The following is a 16721-nucleotide window of genomic DNA, read 5'->3' on the forward strand; positions in this document are numbered from 1 at the left end:
GACACGGCCCATGTGTTAATAGGATTAACAGGGGTGTCCCAAAGGACTCTGGGTCTTTACTTGGGGCTTCTTATACCATCCGATGAAGTGAGCTATAGCTCACAAAAGCTTATGCTCAAATAAATTTGTTAGTCTCTAAGGTGCCACAAGTACTCCTTTTCTTTATACCAGAGAGAATTCCATTCTTGGACCAGAAGGTAATGCACATGCCTATGGGTTTATTACCCACAATGTGATGACACCGCCAGCCATAGGTCGTCAGTGGGGATCGAACAGGGGATCTCTACTGCTTGAGCTAAAGGATAAAGTCCAACAATGTCCTTAACCTTTTATGGAGCATCCATTAGAAGGAGACAAAGACCCGCACTGTGGTCTGGTGGGTTACACCAAAGGGAGGTTTTGGAGAAGAGTTTAAATCATCAAAACCCCAGACCCAAACAGACCCCAAACTAGGAGAATGCTTGGATCAAGACGGTGAGGAACTCTGTGGCTCCATGTCGAGAGAAGCTGGGCCATGTTCAGAGAGTTGTCTAGCATAACTTGCACTTTTTTCCAACCCTATCAAATGATGCATGTTATCCCATCTTGCTGTGCCTGGGTGCCCCTTAACACGGGGGTTATTCATGATAGGAGAGTCTTATGGCTGCTCTGTAGTCAGGTTATGCCACCAGTGCAAGGCGGCTGCAATGCAGCTGTGAATTCCCCTCCACGGGGAGGTCTCACCTATGCCACTTTCTAGATCATGCTGAATCTCTCCTCTCTCTATTCTCATCTTCCTTTTCTCTGCCCCACTCCTCCTCTCCTTGTGCCTACAGCTATAGGATTGGCTAGCCAGGAATGTTAACTACATTCTCTTGGATATGACATCATTTCACTAGGCCTTGGAGGGAAAGATCTCTCCAGGGACAGACATCTGGGGCAATGTGCCTGGAGAGCACCGCTACTGCTTTCCCTTTAGCCCTGGGCTAGTCTCCCCTACCCCAGCTGTTCCCTTTAGCCCTGGGCTAGCCTCCCCTACCCCATTCCCAGCTGCCGGTACCTTCCGTGGTGAGGCTGCCAATGAAAAGAGAGGAGGTAGTGACATCTTCATCAAATGACATGAAGGGGCTGTTTGGGGACGGTGAGTAGTGGTCGCTCTCTGCCCAATCCTCACAGGTCCTCTTGTCCGACTGAAAAGAGGAATAGAAAAAGGCTACTATTCCCAGCAATCTTCCAGCAAGAGGACCCCTTTGTGCCTAAATCAACCCAGCCAATAAACTAGGCACAAAGCAGCGACTTTGGGGGTGTTGGAAGTGGGGAAACCAACAAGATGTATCACCAGAGCTGATCTTTCTTAGGCAAACCAATTCATTCAGGCAGTGTAGAGATAATTATACTAGCTAAGATTAAAATGGCAAGGGCTAAATTGGATAATAATCATGCTCCAGAGGGTCAGGAAGAAATCTCCCCAAACGGATTGCACCTTCAGTGCTTTATGGAGGCTTTTATATTTTTCTCTGAAGCTTCCAGCATTGGCCAATGCCAGAGACAGGACACCAGATTAGAAGGACTACTGGTGTCTTCCAGTATAGCAAGAGGGTGGGATACCAGATTACATGGGCCATCGATCATTCCTCTAAGGCAGAGAGGTGAGATACTGAACAAAATGGATCACTGTTTCTGGTGCAGCAGGGAAGGACGATACCAGACTAGATGGACCATTGGTCTGTTCCAGAATGGCAGTCCTTATGTACTCATGGACCATGCAGAGCTCATAAGGAGTCTTCATCTCTGGAGGGCTGGGACGTATGCCACTGTCTGAATCTCTTTTCCTTTGTTCTGTGTCATAAGCAATTCAACTCTCTCTGTCTCAGGAGCTAAATGGCTGCAAACAGGTCTGAGAACCAATTGTCTTAGTGGGAATTCCAGAGGCAACCAAATCTCTCACCATGAGAGAGAAAAGTAGAGTAACCAGTGAGCAGAATCCACCTTTTCTGGGAAGCTGGGGGCCACTGACATCATCCCACTGTCAGCCCAAGGGAAATAAGCCTTCCCTCGATCTCACCTCTTGGCCACAGCCATGTGACAGCCACTCCTCACGGTATCTGTCAAACCCACTGGAGCATCTACAGAGAGAAAGGATGTTACTCAGTGATGGGTGCATTCTCTTCTAGACACAGCTAGCAAAGGGTTCAGGCCATAATGGTCATGTGACCATCTTATGTGGGTCGCATTGCTTATCTCACATGTATGGTGGCAATCAGTGTGAGAACCCCAGGTGCTACCATGGCGGGCACCATGTATAGCTAATTGGACAAATATATATCTGAAATTAGCCACTTGCAGAGGACTGAAAAGATCAGATAGAAGGGGGTCCCCATGGACACTGGGATTCCAACACAGCTGTGCTGGAAGGACCCAAACTTTCCTCTTTCTGGAAGACAGAGAGAGGCAGGGAAGTAGCACTATATACGTATATATATATATATATATATATATATATATATATATATATATATAGTGAGTTTGAATATCCGTCCTCTGGACTCTGCCAGGGGAAGGCCATGAACTCCGCAGTGTTTTTTCCAGCAACATCTGCACAGGAAAAGCAACATACAATAATAATAATAATATACAGCACCAAGAAAACACCAGCTAGAGAACTCTCTGCAAAAATGGAGGGAACTGAGCACAACTCTGACCTTAGGAAGGTCTCAGAGGGTTATTGAAGGGTGAATCAAGGACTCAGCCAGTACAAGGCATCCACCCAACGACAAGCAAGCTGAGCAGAGGGGGCCTCTGAGGAATTCAGGTCCCACAGAGTTCCTAACCTCCACTGTGCTGAAATGTTGCTCCCATAGAAATTAGGAGCTCAGCAAGAGCAAAGATTCAATCTGTCCTAGCCAGGGAACAGACAAAGAAGAAGCATGGTCTTGTGGCTGAAGCACTACACTAGAACTTAGGTGACAGTTCAGTACCCGGATGTGCTACCAGCTTCCTGTGTGACGGTGGACAAATCACAGCAGGATTTTTCAAAAAGGATGAGCCCCTTTTGGAAGTCATTGAGATAGTGGCCAACTAGCTTAGGTCCTCTCGACAATCCCACCCTAAATCTCTCCACGCTGCAGCTTCCCCACATGTAAAATGGAGGAAATACTTCCTTTCTCCCAGCCTTTGACTTTTTGTCTATTTAGATTGTAAGCTCTTAGCAGGCCGATATGCATGTATGGCTCTGGGGACAAATGCCTCTCAACCAGGGCTTCTAGGTGTTACTGTAATACAAATAATAATAGTACAACTGAGCTTCAGTGAATTGGGGGTTGGAAGTCCAAAGTTGCCTGCAACAATAATTAGAGATGGGCTGCAAAAGGATTGCCATGAGCATCGGGGTTTCAGTCAGCCAGGACCCAGACCTGATCTGCCTTATTTGGGATTTGTTTTTACAACCAGCTTCACCCATCTCTCTCGCTGGTAATAACAGAAGATTTTCTCCTCTGAAGCCACTGACTGGGTGATGGTCATTTCAGAAGAAAACCCCATGGCTATGGGTTATGCTTCAGCCTCAGCCCAGTGGGAGGCAATGGATTGAGGATGGATGCCTGCCTAGTATGCTAGCTTGAGGGAGGGGGTCAGAGCCATTCGCTGCCCCAGCTGCGTCACATGGGTTCGCTTGAGACTGGAGATGGAGCTGTTGCACAAAAGGGAGAAAAGACATAAGCATGAGCTCTGGAGGACTATGATATAAAGCAGAGGCAGAAAGGAGGAACACAGCTTCCCGCTAGCCCTATCCCAGTCAGCCCCTCTCCGCCAGGGAGGCAGGTTAGAGCCACCTCCTATCTAGAGCGCTGTTGGGAGTGGAGAAGAAGAGGGCACCAGAGGGAATGCTGTCCCTGAGCAGCCGGGCATCTCCTTGGCATGAACATCACTGCACAGAAGCAGCAGATCTGTGTTACTGGGTCCCCTCCCCTGCCATCAACTCAAAATACATCCTATTTCACTGAAACCTCATTAAACTGCTGCATGGTCCTCATCGCCATGCAGGCGAAAGGAGACGGCCTATTTAAATCCCGGGATGGCAGGCAGAGCCCGAAGACATCCCCCCATCCCCACCCCAGACGCTAACCACTCTGGAGACTCAGGATGGGCACTGCGGTGACAGGCAGGTTCCCCATTAACATGCTTCACTCCTGACCCAAGGAGACCCTCGGACCACAACTGTGGGGACCAGAGGGGAGTTCAGTCTCTGTGACCCATTCACCTGCCACAGGCCCCTCCATCTGAAACCTAAAGTCAGCTCTGGGCAGCTCCCCTCCTTCCCTCAACGGCCTCTCTCTGTTGCTTGGAATGAGAGAAATGTAGGTCTGGAAGGGAATCTGAGAGGTCATCTAGTCCAGCCCACCCCCCATGCTGAGGCAGGATCAAGTATAGCCATCCCTGGCTGGAGTTTGTCTGGCCTGATCTTAAAAACAGGGGAGGGCCAGGAGGATGGCAGCCCCTGCCACAGAAGACTGCCTGGGTTGCAGAGCAGCAGGACCAGCAGGCAGAACTGCCTCATGTAGTAGAGCTGGGAGCTCAGCATTCACTCCTGGTCATGCCTGCTGAAGCTGCCAGCAATGGGCCTTGTTGGTGCCAGTTACAGTGGTGGGGTGTTTTTATGATGGGCAGCCCCCACCCCTTCCTCCTGCAGGCTGAATTCCTTTCTCACACGTTGCTCTAAGCTAATCTGTACTGGAGATGGGCCAGAGCCACAAAGTCCCGATGGAGAGCTGGGTGGGGTTGGATCCAGGGGTCCAGTTTGGCCCGGGATCCAGGTTAGGATTCCAAGCCCATCCCAGTTTCTTCAGGGTGTCAGATCCATGGGGTTGCTTAGGCCCATGGAAGAGTTAGAGGCCAATAGTCCAGCACTGTGGAAGCCACTCTGGATTGGGACGCCACTGAAAGAAGGCGGCGGATAGCAGAAAGAGACAATATTTGACTCCAGGCTGGTATCCTGCTAATGAAGAGCAGACAGGAAAAAAGTAGGGGCTGGCCTTTCAGTCAGCCCTCTCTGATTCCTCCACTGGCCTATTCCCCAGTTGGTAAATGGCATGTATTTTTCCCCAACTGAGCACTACTAAGGCCAGATTTCCAGAAGTGCCTAATACCCATAAATCCAACGGAAACCAATGAGAGTTGCAGGCTCTCAGGACCTCTGTACTTTGTGCTAGATTCGGTTGCTCCCATCCACACTAGCAGGACAATTGTTTGCAATACTAGCTCATGGAAGGGGGACAGAAAGAAGGGGGACTGCCCTAATTGACATCTCACATCAAATGGCATAGTGTTTCCAGCACAGACATTGCCCAAGATTAATAGATATTTTGATCCGCTAGCCTGCCCTTCTGTATAAAACAGGCCAGAGAATCTCACCCAGGGATTCCTGCATCCAGCTCACAACTTCTGGTTGAGCAAGAGCAGACCTTTCAGAAAGACATCCAATCTTGATTTAAAGACTTCAAGTGATGGGGAATCAATCAGGGTCCTAGATAAATCATCCCAATGGTTAATTACCCTCTCTGCCAAAATACGCATTTCTAGTCTGAACTTGTCTAGCTTCAGCTTCTGGCCATTGGATCTCCTTCCTTTGTCTGCCAGATTAAAGAGCCTTCTACTATCCGAAATGTCAGGTACTTGTAGACCATGATCAAGTCATCTTTTACTCTTAAGATTTGGACCACATTAGCACTTTCCTAACAAGAGCCATGTACAAACTCTAAAAAGAGGCCAACACTGTTACAGGTCTCAGTTTAGATTAGGCCCAAGGTTGCAACTTCCTCTGACAGCTGCGGAAGCGCTAGCATAACTAGGACCCAGAGAGGAAAGCCATCTGAGTTACCTCTGTAGGACATGACACCAGCTGCAGTTGAAAGTCAGCTCCGAGGTCACGCACACGTCACAGCTCTGATGCTGGAGACAGGCTGCAAGAAAAAGAAGAAATGCGCCAGCAACACACTATCATCAGGAGGATCGGTTACAAGGGAGCATATAGTCAAAGCTGGGAGGGGGCGTGGCCAAAGGAGACTGTGGGCAGATGAGCCTTTGCTCTGACTTCAGGCTGCCATGAGCTTGGAAGTCAAGTCAGCAGCTTCTTAGCAGGAATGGGATGATAATATTTCAGCAAGGGACTCCCACCCAACTTAGCCTGAGATAAAACCTATCCCAGGCCTATGCTGCTTCCTATTTAGACACAGAGCCAAAGAGAGAGGGAACACAAACCGATTAAGCTTCGATTCTTGACAGAGTCATTCGTCATCCTCTCTGGGAAGGATCGTTTAACAGCATCCTTCTTCTACCAGAAGCTGGCAAAGCATCCCAGTCTTCCCTTTGGCTGCAGAGTTTTAACAAGGCCTCCCCTGGGAGGCCCATCCATCCAGCACATCGTGTCACAGTCCAGAGTTTAACCTTGATTTAATACTTTACAGCACCAAGCACACATTTGGCTCTGCATTCATCCACTTCTGAGCCCCACATACCTCTCCCAGCGAATCCCTGTCCTGACTGCCAGCCCCACTGCTACTCCAGCACTGGGCTCCCTACACTCACAGCTCTGCCAAAGTCCCTCAGTTCTGACTCAAAGCTCCCCTGCTATCTCAGCCCTAGGTTCCCTACCCTACATTCCTCTGACACCCTTCAGTTTTGACCTCCAACCCCACCCCCGCACTCTGCTGTTCCAGTCCTAGTCTTCTTCTTAACAGAGAACGTGAACTTACACTGCAGTGGGGCAAGTGTCCTCCAGGACCGCCCAGAGGATTCAGGGGGCCTGAGGTCTTCTCATCGGGGCCTGAGGCAAATTGCTCCACTTGCCTCCCTCCCCTCTGGGAGGCCCTGGTGTCCTCTAGGGAATAGGCACAGCCCTGGCACGCTCATTCCACTTATGACCTAAATAGGACTGAAACTCACATCTCCAGGAGGTATTTTCCCATCAGCTCTCAACTCCCCCAGCTGCCAGGGGAAAACAAAGCAGCTAGTCTTAGGATTTTTTTTTTTTTTTAAATCACAGAATCCTTATTTATGATCTGCTTTGCAGTAGCCCTGCCTGCTGTTAAGATGGTTATAAAATACCCAGGCGATGCTGTTTAAATGCATAACCTTGGCATACTTGGGACAGGTTTATTCTCTGCCTGGTATTTATGTACTGCATGACAAGTCTTCCTGTGTATGAGTGTCCTTGGTCCTTTGCCTGCCATTGTATCTATTTAACAGGATTGTTCATGAATATCACAGGGGGAGGGCTGGTTTTTTGTTCAAAGTGCACTCTCCACCTTGATTTGAAAGGGTCTCAGGAACTAGGCTGCAATGCTTAGAATCGTTATCTGCAAGGGCGGGGGAACCATATGGTGTGGAAGAGGAGTTGCTTCATTTCTTTTCCTTCTGTCCAGAGCTGGCGTTCAAATACAGATTCGCATCACAGGCACACTGAATCCATGTCTACACTACAGCATAGCTGTGTCGGTCAGGGGTGAAGAGGTGGGATCCCTGATCAACAGAGCTATGCTTGCAAAGGCCCCTGGTGTAGATGTAGTTATACTGGCAAAACTGAGCTTGTAATAGCTTAGCTTGCTAGGGAAGGAGCTGGAATAAGCTATACCAGCAAAAGCTGCATCCACACCAGGAGAGCAATAAGACTGTACCACCAGCAAAACATTCCTGCTGTAGATATGGCCCTAGGCTGCAGGTCTCAGCTCTTGTGAATGTCTGTCTGAGTCACGCTGCCAACACAAACTGGTGTGACTAGCCTGGCTGGAATGAGAACAGCAGGGGTGCTGCAACCTGAGGTGGACAGGCATCAACAGTGCTGACAGGCTGGGGTCCCCAGCGATTGGAGTAGCAGGGGGTGGGGATGCTGCAGCTCAGGGTAAGATGTGAAGGTTAGGGAAGAGAAGCATTGGCAGAGCTAGGTGATAGGGATGGGACTGCAGAACCAAGGGGAGGGGGATTGCAGCATGGGATCCTGGTACATAAAAGCGGGGGAAGCCAGCATTGTGTCTGTTGTTCTCACTCACTTCAGGACTGCAAAACTAGTCAGAAAGTGCGTTATTGGTCCCCCTAGATTTATCTTCACCCATTTCCACACCGCGGCAGCAATGGTGCTAACAAATTTATTTGAGCATAAGCTTTCATGAGCTACAGCTCACTTCATTGGATGCATTTGGTGGAAATTTGGTGGTGATTTTCCACCAAATGCATCTGATGAAGTGAGCTTTAGCTCACGAAAGCTTATGCTCAAATAAATTTGTGAGTCTCTAAGGTGCCACAAGTCCTCCTTTTCCTTTTGCGAATACAGACTAACATGGCTGCTACTCTGAAACCAATGGTGCTAAACACAGGAATTGCTATGGGGTGGGACCGAATCCAGGCAACAACTGCAGCTCCATAAATACAGAGGTCAGCAGGCATCAAATCAGGGATCTTCAACCCCAAAATATAGACCTATGGCTGTAACCATATGAATTGGCCAGCAGACACGCAGTAGACAGCGTATGACTCACTGGGCAGTGGGGTGAACTCCACGGCCGACACGCTGGTGACCTTGCTGGTGTCCAACTCCACGCGGTGGTACTCGTAGATCGTCCTGCGGCGAGACTCTGCAACAGCAAGGGGCCGCATCAGACAGAGGCACAAGCCCATTGTACCCCACCTGCTCCCCGCTCCCCAACCCAGATGGGCTTGGCTGCTGACCTATGAGGTGGTGAAGTGACTCAAAGAACCTGTGCTCATCCTTGGAATCGAGTCAGGGATAGGGAAGGGTCCCCAAATCCCTGGGCTAGGGAGTGGCAAATTCCTAGCTGAAATGCTAATGGTGGCAGCTGAGCCCCAGGGCCATCACTGCAGGAGATAACAGTGTGCAGATGCTGGGAGGGGAGTGGGAAAAAGAGGGATGCTGGGAGGGAAGGCAGAGGAGGAGTGCTGGTGGAGGTGGAAGGGGTGTCCTCCTCCATGTTCTCCCTGCTTCACACTAGGAGGAGTTTGGAGCTGTCTGTCCTGTCTCCATCCTCCCCAACACCTACAAACTCCTGAAACCAACATGATCTAGTTCTGCATCATTCTCAGGAAGCGTGGGGCATGACGACTCATGACTCCAAGCCTCTCCCACACCCATATCTCCCCTTTGCAGGAGGCACCTGTTTCGGACTCCCCAGCCTCCTGTTTCCTATACCAACATGCTTCCAGTGCTGCTTGTCCCTTGCTCCTCTCACTCTGCTTTTTCGCCTCCCCTTCCGTCAGTCTAGCAGCCAGAGCAGGGGGGTCCAGAACCCAGGACACTTGGGGTCTCTCCCTGGCTCTGCCACTGACTGGCTATATGACCTCGGCCAAGTCACTTTACCTCTCTGGGCTTGTGGCCCTGGGGGCTAATGCTGACCCTCCCTCCAACTGTGTGCATGCGTGCGTGCGTGCCTGTGCACATGCGTGAGCCTGGCTCACATCCACTGTACATACAGAGCTTGGAGACTCTTGGATGAGCAGGGCACAGTGCTTCTCTTCCGCCTCCTCCTTCCAGCTCCACATTGCCCCTCCCATCCCTGCTAGGTCCACACAAGCCTGGGGGCCTTGCAGGCAGGTGGGAGGCAGGGGCATGGTCCCAATGTGCAGTGTGAACCCAGCTGGGGGCAGGCAGGAGAGGCATGATGCAGGCCATGTGAGGTTTTAAACGGGTAATAAATGAGGGCCAGATGATCGGTTCCATAAATAAGCAACAGCAACCGCAGCGAGTGCAGCACAACCTTCCCAGGGACATAGGGAGAGTGTGGTCAAGTTTCTCATTACAAGAGAGAAAGATGAGAGAGAGGCTGAAACAGCCCTTTCTACACACACACAATTCATGACAGGTTCACACAACACACACAGCACGTGACAACATGCATATTGCAACCACATGCAGCTCGCACGATAGGTACATGCCAAACAGACAGCACATGTGACAACATGCAGGCAACACAGACTCTGCAGTCAGCTCACATGCAATATGGCACATATAGCAGTGCAAAGCCAGTCGATTCTCCTTTTTGATCACATGAAGGAGGAAAGTTCTCCTCTTTCAACAGCGAGGCCCTTGGAGAGCATCTGAGAGTCATGTGCTGGGGGCACAGGGCCAATGGGACTCTGATGGATGAGTGATCAGCCTCACTCCACAGCTTCCATCCTCCCTCATTGCTCGCCATAGAGTCAGCAAATGCAGCCACACCAGCAGAGACTCACCTGGAACGTCAGGGGAAGGGTTGAGGAGCATGAAAGCATCAGACAGGCCGGCTTTGACAGGGTGCTGCGTGGCGCTGATCTCCAGGACCGACATGGGGATCTGGAACGGGGAGAGAGAAGGGGCCATGAAACCTTGGGGCTCCCCCCGAAGCTGTGTGCTTGGGACGCGTGTCTCAGGGGGAAGCAACAGAGTGAAGGGCGATGAAATGGCTTAGCTGATGCGCTATTGAGTCTTCTCCCCTCCTATTTCCCTTACACTGCAGAAGCAGTTTTGAGGCTGCTGTTTTAGACCAGCCTAGGCCATGTCTAGCCAGGGTTTGCCCGTGTGTGTTTGGAGGTGCCCTAGGCCCATCAGCCAGGCCTTCCAAGGCTCAGTCAACCCCTTTGGGAATAACGAGCATAGCTGGCTCAGGCACTGCATACAGGACATTAGTGTGGAGCGTATGTGACCGGCTGTCCTCTGGGTTAACAACAGCAGGGACTGAACTGGCAAAATCTTGAGCTAGGTGCATGAGTCTCTAGCATCAGTGAAAGAGCCAGGCTTTGTGGGTGGGGATGTATCACACTCGTACCCTCTGTGGGTCAAGCCCAGGGTGGGGTGTCACATAACACACACTGACCAGTGGTTTATATGTACAGACTCCCTTTCTCACAGAGGTTTGCCCTAACCTGGCCCTGCTATGGAGAAGGAAGGCAGCCATTCTTCCTGCTACGCCTTCCCCCTCCCAGCATGTCCTTTGCTCCATCCCATGCCTCCCACTCCAAAACCAGCCCTCCCCCATACCTCCCACTCTATTCCCAAGCCCCCACCCACTTAATCTGCCCCATTCACTTCCCCACCAGACCCCCTCATCCTATCCCACGTGCGCCATCTCGCCTCTACTTGGAGATGCGCCTGGGTTGGAGAGACCTTCCCTGAACTCACTGAGCCCAGCATGACCTGAGGACGCAGTGAGTGTTCTCAGCATGGGGGCAGCTAAGCCACTGGAACAAGAGGGCCAGGGACTCCACAGTCACTAGCCCAGCCTCCTTTGTCTTTCCTTGGTGAGGTTTAAGTTCTGGCCCCCACCCTTCCCGCCCCATCTGCCCACGGGTGTTACAGCACCTGCAATAACCACACCCCACGCAGCCGGTCCTGCTCACCTCCTTGTACCCAAAGACGATCCTCCCTTCGCTGTGCAGAGCGGCCTGGAATGTGAAGCTGCCGATGTCCTCCTTCCCATGAAGATAGACCTTGTCCCACTGCACCACAAACACCGTCCCTGGGGGAGAGAGAAGATGACACAGCGGGGCAGGGGGCAGCAGGGGAGATTGCAGGGATCAGTTTCATTCCCTGTGCACCATCTGCAACGACCATCTCATAGACACTTGCAGAGCCGGTGTACTCGCTGTGACAACCTGGCTGCAGTCACATACATTACACCCCACACAGCACAGCAGCTGCAACGGTCACACACCTTCCCCACTTGCACACAAAAAAACCCAGCCCACAGCCACAACCAAACCTCACACAGCCTGAATCTGTTAACTAGCCACTTCACCTTGAGTGGTCCCTTGAAATGCATGTTAAGTACTTATGCTAAACAATCTGTTCCACTTTGTATTTAGTAGTGACTATTTCCCAGAGGAAAACTCAGAAACTCGTCTCTCTCACTAACAGAAGTTGGTCCAATAAAAGATATTACCCCCACCTTCCTTGTCCCACAACCACACCCACCAACTTCAGCCACAGACCCTCACCTCTCCCCCCTGCCGGTAGTGCACCTCACACATACAGGCTCAATGTTGCGCAACTAATTTGGCCACAGCCAAAAGTTCCTGGAACTAGCGTGAGTCATTTGGGATGGGACCAGTTTTTACTCCCTTCCTTATCTCAATGGTATGGAGGAGCTGACCCTTTCTTTTGCCACATGAGACACTCCAGATCCTCCTCTCCTAAAGTCTGCAGCCCATGGTTTTCAGCAGACCCAGGACTGAGCTCCAAATAAACATCCTGATTTTTGGTGCTCGCCAGAGTGTCCTAAGCTCCACCCCATGCTATCAGATATACCAGCTCTGCTGCTAATCCTCTGAGCACACACACAGGCAGACACTCTCCCCCCCAGGCCACATATAATACGTCATACACACGAGGATACATGTCACACACATTGCACATAGAGGAACACAGGCAGACACGTCCCATGGACAGACATGTCGCTCAGAGGGACACACAGAGACAGACATGTTAAACAGAGGGACACATGTCAGACACAAAGATGCCCATTGACAAAACACAGATGCACAGAGATACATCACGCACACAGGGACACACGTCTCTCTCTCTCTCTCTCTCTCTCTCTCTCTCACACACAACACACGCTACACCACCTCAAAGCGGGGGCATAAATTCCCAAGTCAGGCCTGTTTCTGAGGTCCTCCATGCAGCACGGTTTGCGTACCCAGGACTGAGCCCAGTTGAGATGCCAGAGGCCAAAGCAGTATCAGACCCCGAAGGGTGTGTTCTCAGCACTTTGCCCCCTGGACACTCCTGGATGCTGCCTCAGCTGGTTCTTCTCCCCTGCTTTGCAGGGATGAAGGCTGCCCAATGATCTCAGAATTCCTGGTGCAGGGGCCGAGAAGCAGCCAAGGTCCCCAGGGGGCTCTGTGCATTGTGTGTGGCAGTGGGGCTGTGCAAAGGGCCAAGCAGGCCAGGGGAGCGGCTCACCGTTGTCGAAGTACTTGATGGTGGAGTTGCGGGAGTAGCTGGGGTTGAAGTTGGCCATCAGGGGCGCAATGTATTGGGTGGCTGTGAGCATGCGGTGAATGACATCCCCCATGAAGATGAAACCTGGAGCAAGAGCAAGGGAAGGCAATTTACGTGCCCATCTCCTCACCCCCAAACCCACTGCCCTAGGACACCCACTACCAGCTTCTCCCCCCAGCCCCACTCTACTGCCCCAGGACACCCCCTACCAACTTCTCCCCCACCCTTACCCCAGATGTCCCCCCACCACTGCCCCTGACTAGAGTTGGGGCTGAACTGAAGTACCCTGGAGCTGGGCAGTTTGGATCCCAGGTTCTGGCTCATGTGTCATGGTACCATTCAGCACTAATTAGAGAAGATGGACTTGACCTCATAAGCCCCTATGATGTGGGAGTGAGCTCTACTTTACAGTAGGGTAAACTGAGGCACAGAGAGCCAAAGAGACTTGCCCAAGGCCACCCCACGCATCAGTGGCAAAGCTGCAATTAGGATGTGCAACGGGAGGCTGGTTAGAGACACCCATGTCAGCCCACTAGGCAACACTGCCTCTCCAGCTGATGCTGCCTGTCAGCATAACCAGGCAAGCCAAGTAAATGTAGCCTCACAATGCTTCACTCACCTCCTGTCGCTATGGTGATCTGCCGCAGGTGATGGCCATAAAAGGGAAAGTCAAAGGACAGGATGACTCTCTGTGGAAGACAGACAGGGGACAGCATCAGTGTGAGAGCCACACTGGGAAGTGCCACGTCTGACCATCGGCGTCTGGGGGGGCAGGTGGTGCTGCTCCCAGGGAGGTGGGTTAAAGCAGTGGGGGACGCAGGGGCAGACAGCACTAGAGAGCAGAGTACTTTCCTTCCAAAACATGCTGCGCCCTGCCCTATCTGGCATAGACTCTGGGCACAGCCCTGCTGAGAGGAGAAATACCAGAAATTGATTCATCTGCCCATTCGGAATGGGCTCCGGGGGGGGGACCCCGGGGAGGTGAAGAAACACCTGAACTGGAGTCGAGTGGGAGCACAGGCTGGGCTCACCCACATCTCCCCTGATACCCTGACAAGCAAAGCTGAACACTTAGCAGGTATTTGTGGAAGGCAAAGCTAGTCTCTAGCCTGTCTCTCTCCCATGCAGGCACAGGAGCTGTGGGGAGATCACCACAGCTCCGGCCAAGGTGCTAGTGCCCCAGGTCAGGAAATCTCGAAGAAGAGAGAAGCTGCTGGGGAAACATTCCTGGGTCACTGGCGTGGCACCATGGTGGATGCCTGATGCAGGGACAGCAGCAGTTAAGTGGAGGGAGGGGGCTCACCGAGGCCTGCCTGTGAGTGTTGGACAGGATCCCATGGACTTTCACTTGGCTCCTGTTGGCTGCTGCCACGTCGATCCAGAGCTCTTTGATGCGCGCCTCCCCCGGCCCGTAGAACCGTGACATGTAGTAGCTATGGTTGTCTTCCTGCAGCCACAGAGCGCAGAGAGATGGAGTTAGCAGGTGAGGATGACAAGGATTGTGGAGACAGGCCCCAAGGAACAAAATCTGCATTCAGATCTCCAACCAGCAGGAGTTCCCAGTGGGATGCTGGGGCAAACCAGGCTAAGGCGATCCTTGGTTGTATAAAGGGGGGGTAGTGAGTATGAAGGAGCGGTTTTTACCTTTGAATACAGCACTTATGAGACCGACACTGGAATCCTGCATCCAGTTTTGGTGTCCACATTTTTAAAAGGATGTTACAAGACTGGAAGGGGTGTGGAAATGAGTTGAGAACCAGAGATGCCCCACACTGAGAGACGTGAAGAGTTCAATTGGTTTAGTTTAGCAGAAGGCAGATTGGGAGGTGACCTGCTTACAGCATATATGTACCTTCATGGGGAGAAATTACCGGCTATTAAAAGGCTCTTTGATCTAGTGGAGCAAGGCTGAACAAGAACCGAGGGCTGGAAGCTAAAGCCGGACAAATTCAAATTAGAAACAAGGCACAAATTTTTCACACTGCAGGTGATTGACCATCGGAACAAATTCCCAAGGGAAGCGGGGGATTCTCCATTTCTTGATGTCTTCATATCAACACTGGATGCCTTTCTGGAAGATACTTTAGTCAAACACAAGTTATTGGGCTCAATACAGGGGGAACTGGGTGAAATGGAGCTCAGACAAGATGATTTAATAGTTCCTTCTGACCTTAAAATCTATGAACCCCACTCCTCTCTCCCCAAAGCTCAGCTCCCCATATCTATTCCTCACCACAGTCCTGAGGTGTAGGTATTAATATCCCTTTGGTGCAGATGGGGAAACTGAGGCACACAAGGCTGCAAGAGGGGAATTCGTGTGGGAAGTGGTATTAGGCCTTGGGAGTTTCTGGCTCCCAGTTCCCTGCACAGTGTATTAGGCCACAGTGCAATCTTATTATTGATAATAGCATCAGGCAGGCAGCACTGAAGAGGATAACGAAGCATTTTTATTAATCGTACTGTAATTAGAGCAGGCCTTCTATCCAAGGTTCTCAGATAACGAACTACACTTCATAGCACCATTGGGAAGTAGATATTGGTATAGCCATTTTACAAATGGGGAAACTGGGTCCCAACAGGTTCCGTTTTCAGAGTAACAGCCGTGTTAGTCTGTATTCGCAAAAAGAAAAGGAGGACTTGTGGCAGCTTAGAGACTCACAAATTTATTTGAGCATAAGCTTTTGTGAGCTACAGCTTCACGTGACATGTTCCAGGTCGCACAGCATCTCAGTGGCAGACCTGGGAACAGAACCCACAAGGGCTGGTACCCATTCCTTCTGCTCCACACTCCATCCAAGAGCTGGGAACAGAACTCCCTGCTCTAATCACTCGTCCACACTTCCCCACCATGGAATCTTTCTTCATCTCTAGACAGCTGATAAACCTGAGAGGCCTTGGGCACGCAGGAGCTCTGCCAAGAAACCTGATGTGCGAGTCTGACCTGTCTAAAACCGCTGATCATGAATATATCAAATGAAGCACACCCATGCTGGGCTCGGTGCTTGTAGTTTTGTGGCCCCTGAAGCAACATCAGTTACCCAGAGACCTGGCTGCAGCGGGACAGTTGCCCACCCACAAAAATAATGGCACCAAAAAGCAGCGTTTTCTGCAGTGGAACACTGCAGTCATTTAGCAGCACACAGCATGTACTGGGAGTCTGGACTCCTGGCTTCTGTTGCCAGCTTGGCCATAGCAAAGTTATGCAACCCTTCAGGGGAGCCTTTGCTGCAGAACAGCTGGAATAATCTGCACCCCCAGGTGGTGTAATTAATCAGTTGCTCGGCACATGAACCTTGTTGATCCATACCAGAGCGGGCGGCGACAGGTCTGGCCATGCCAAGGGAGAGACGGCGTTTCAGAGGTTGGCTTCCTAATTGTGCCTAATTGTGCTTGTACAGAATCTGCCGAGGGGCCCAGCTGGAAGAAGCCTCTTGTCAGGGAGGCTGCTTCATGCTCTGTGAAACCAGAGGTGTCTTAATTTCAACTGGGAAGATGTCACTCGCCCACTCTGAGGCCATGCCAGGGGCCTCACTGATACCAGGGCATGATGGCTGGTAATGAACTAACATTTCCCCTTTGCAGTCTCTCCTCCTCCCCTCCTAGATCCCTCTTTTCCCTGTCACTCCTCCCAGCTACTTCCCCTCCCTAACGGCTCAGATGTCAGCAGCCCTGTCTCTGCCACCAAGTTTGGTCCGATATTTCCCAACAGAGCTGCATATTGGGGACCCTACTACAGTCTTGCCCCAGCAGCTGCTGATTC

General features: G+C 51.2%; 1 protein-coding gene across 4 annotated transcripts in view; it reads right to left on the bottom strand.

The window, feature by feature from the left end:
- The window catches only part of PLXDC1 (plexin domain containing 1), a 50920-nt gene that overhangs the window by 10237 nt on the left and 23962 nt on the right, over positions 1-16721 (bottom strand). For all 4 annotated transcript variants that reach the window (XR_005290427.2, XM_038385984.2, XM_043503371.1 and 1 more), the window contains 9 exons: positions 14265-14408; positions 13581-13650; positions 12923-13045; positions 11359-11477; positions 10216-10315; positions 8508-8603; positions 5855-5936; positions 2045-2105; positions 1040-1169 (listed from right to left, as the gene is read on the bottom strand). Coding sequence is in view for 3 of the 4 variants with exons in the window: in XM_038385984.2 (XP_038241912.1) it covers positions 1040-1169; positions 2045-2105; positions 5855-5936; positions 8508-8603; positions 10216-10315; positions 11359-11477; positions 12923-13045; positions 13581-13650; positions 14265-14408 (925 nt within the window). In the remaining variant the exon portion in view is untranslated. The remainder of the gene's footprint in view (positions 1-1039; positions 1170-2044; positions 2106-5854; positions 5937-8507; positions 8604-10215; positions 10316-11358; positions 11478-12922; positions 13046-13580; positions 13651-14264; positions 14409-16721) is intronic.

The sequence above is a fragment of the Dermochelys coriacea genome, chromosome 27 (genome assembly GCF_009764565.3).
Source record: "Dermochelys coriacea isolate rDerCor1 chromosome 27, rDerCor1.pri.v4, whole genome shotgun sequence".
Taxonomy (NCBI): domain Eukaryota; kingdom Metazoa; phylum Chordata; order Testudines; family Dermochelyidae; genus Dermochelys; species Dermochelys coriacea.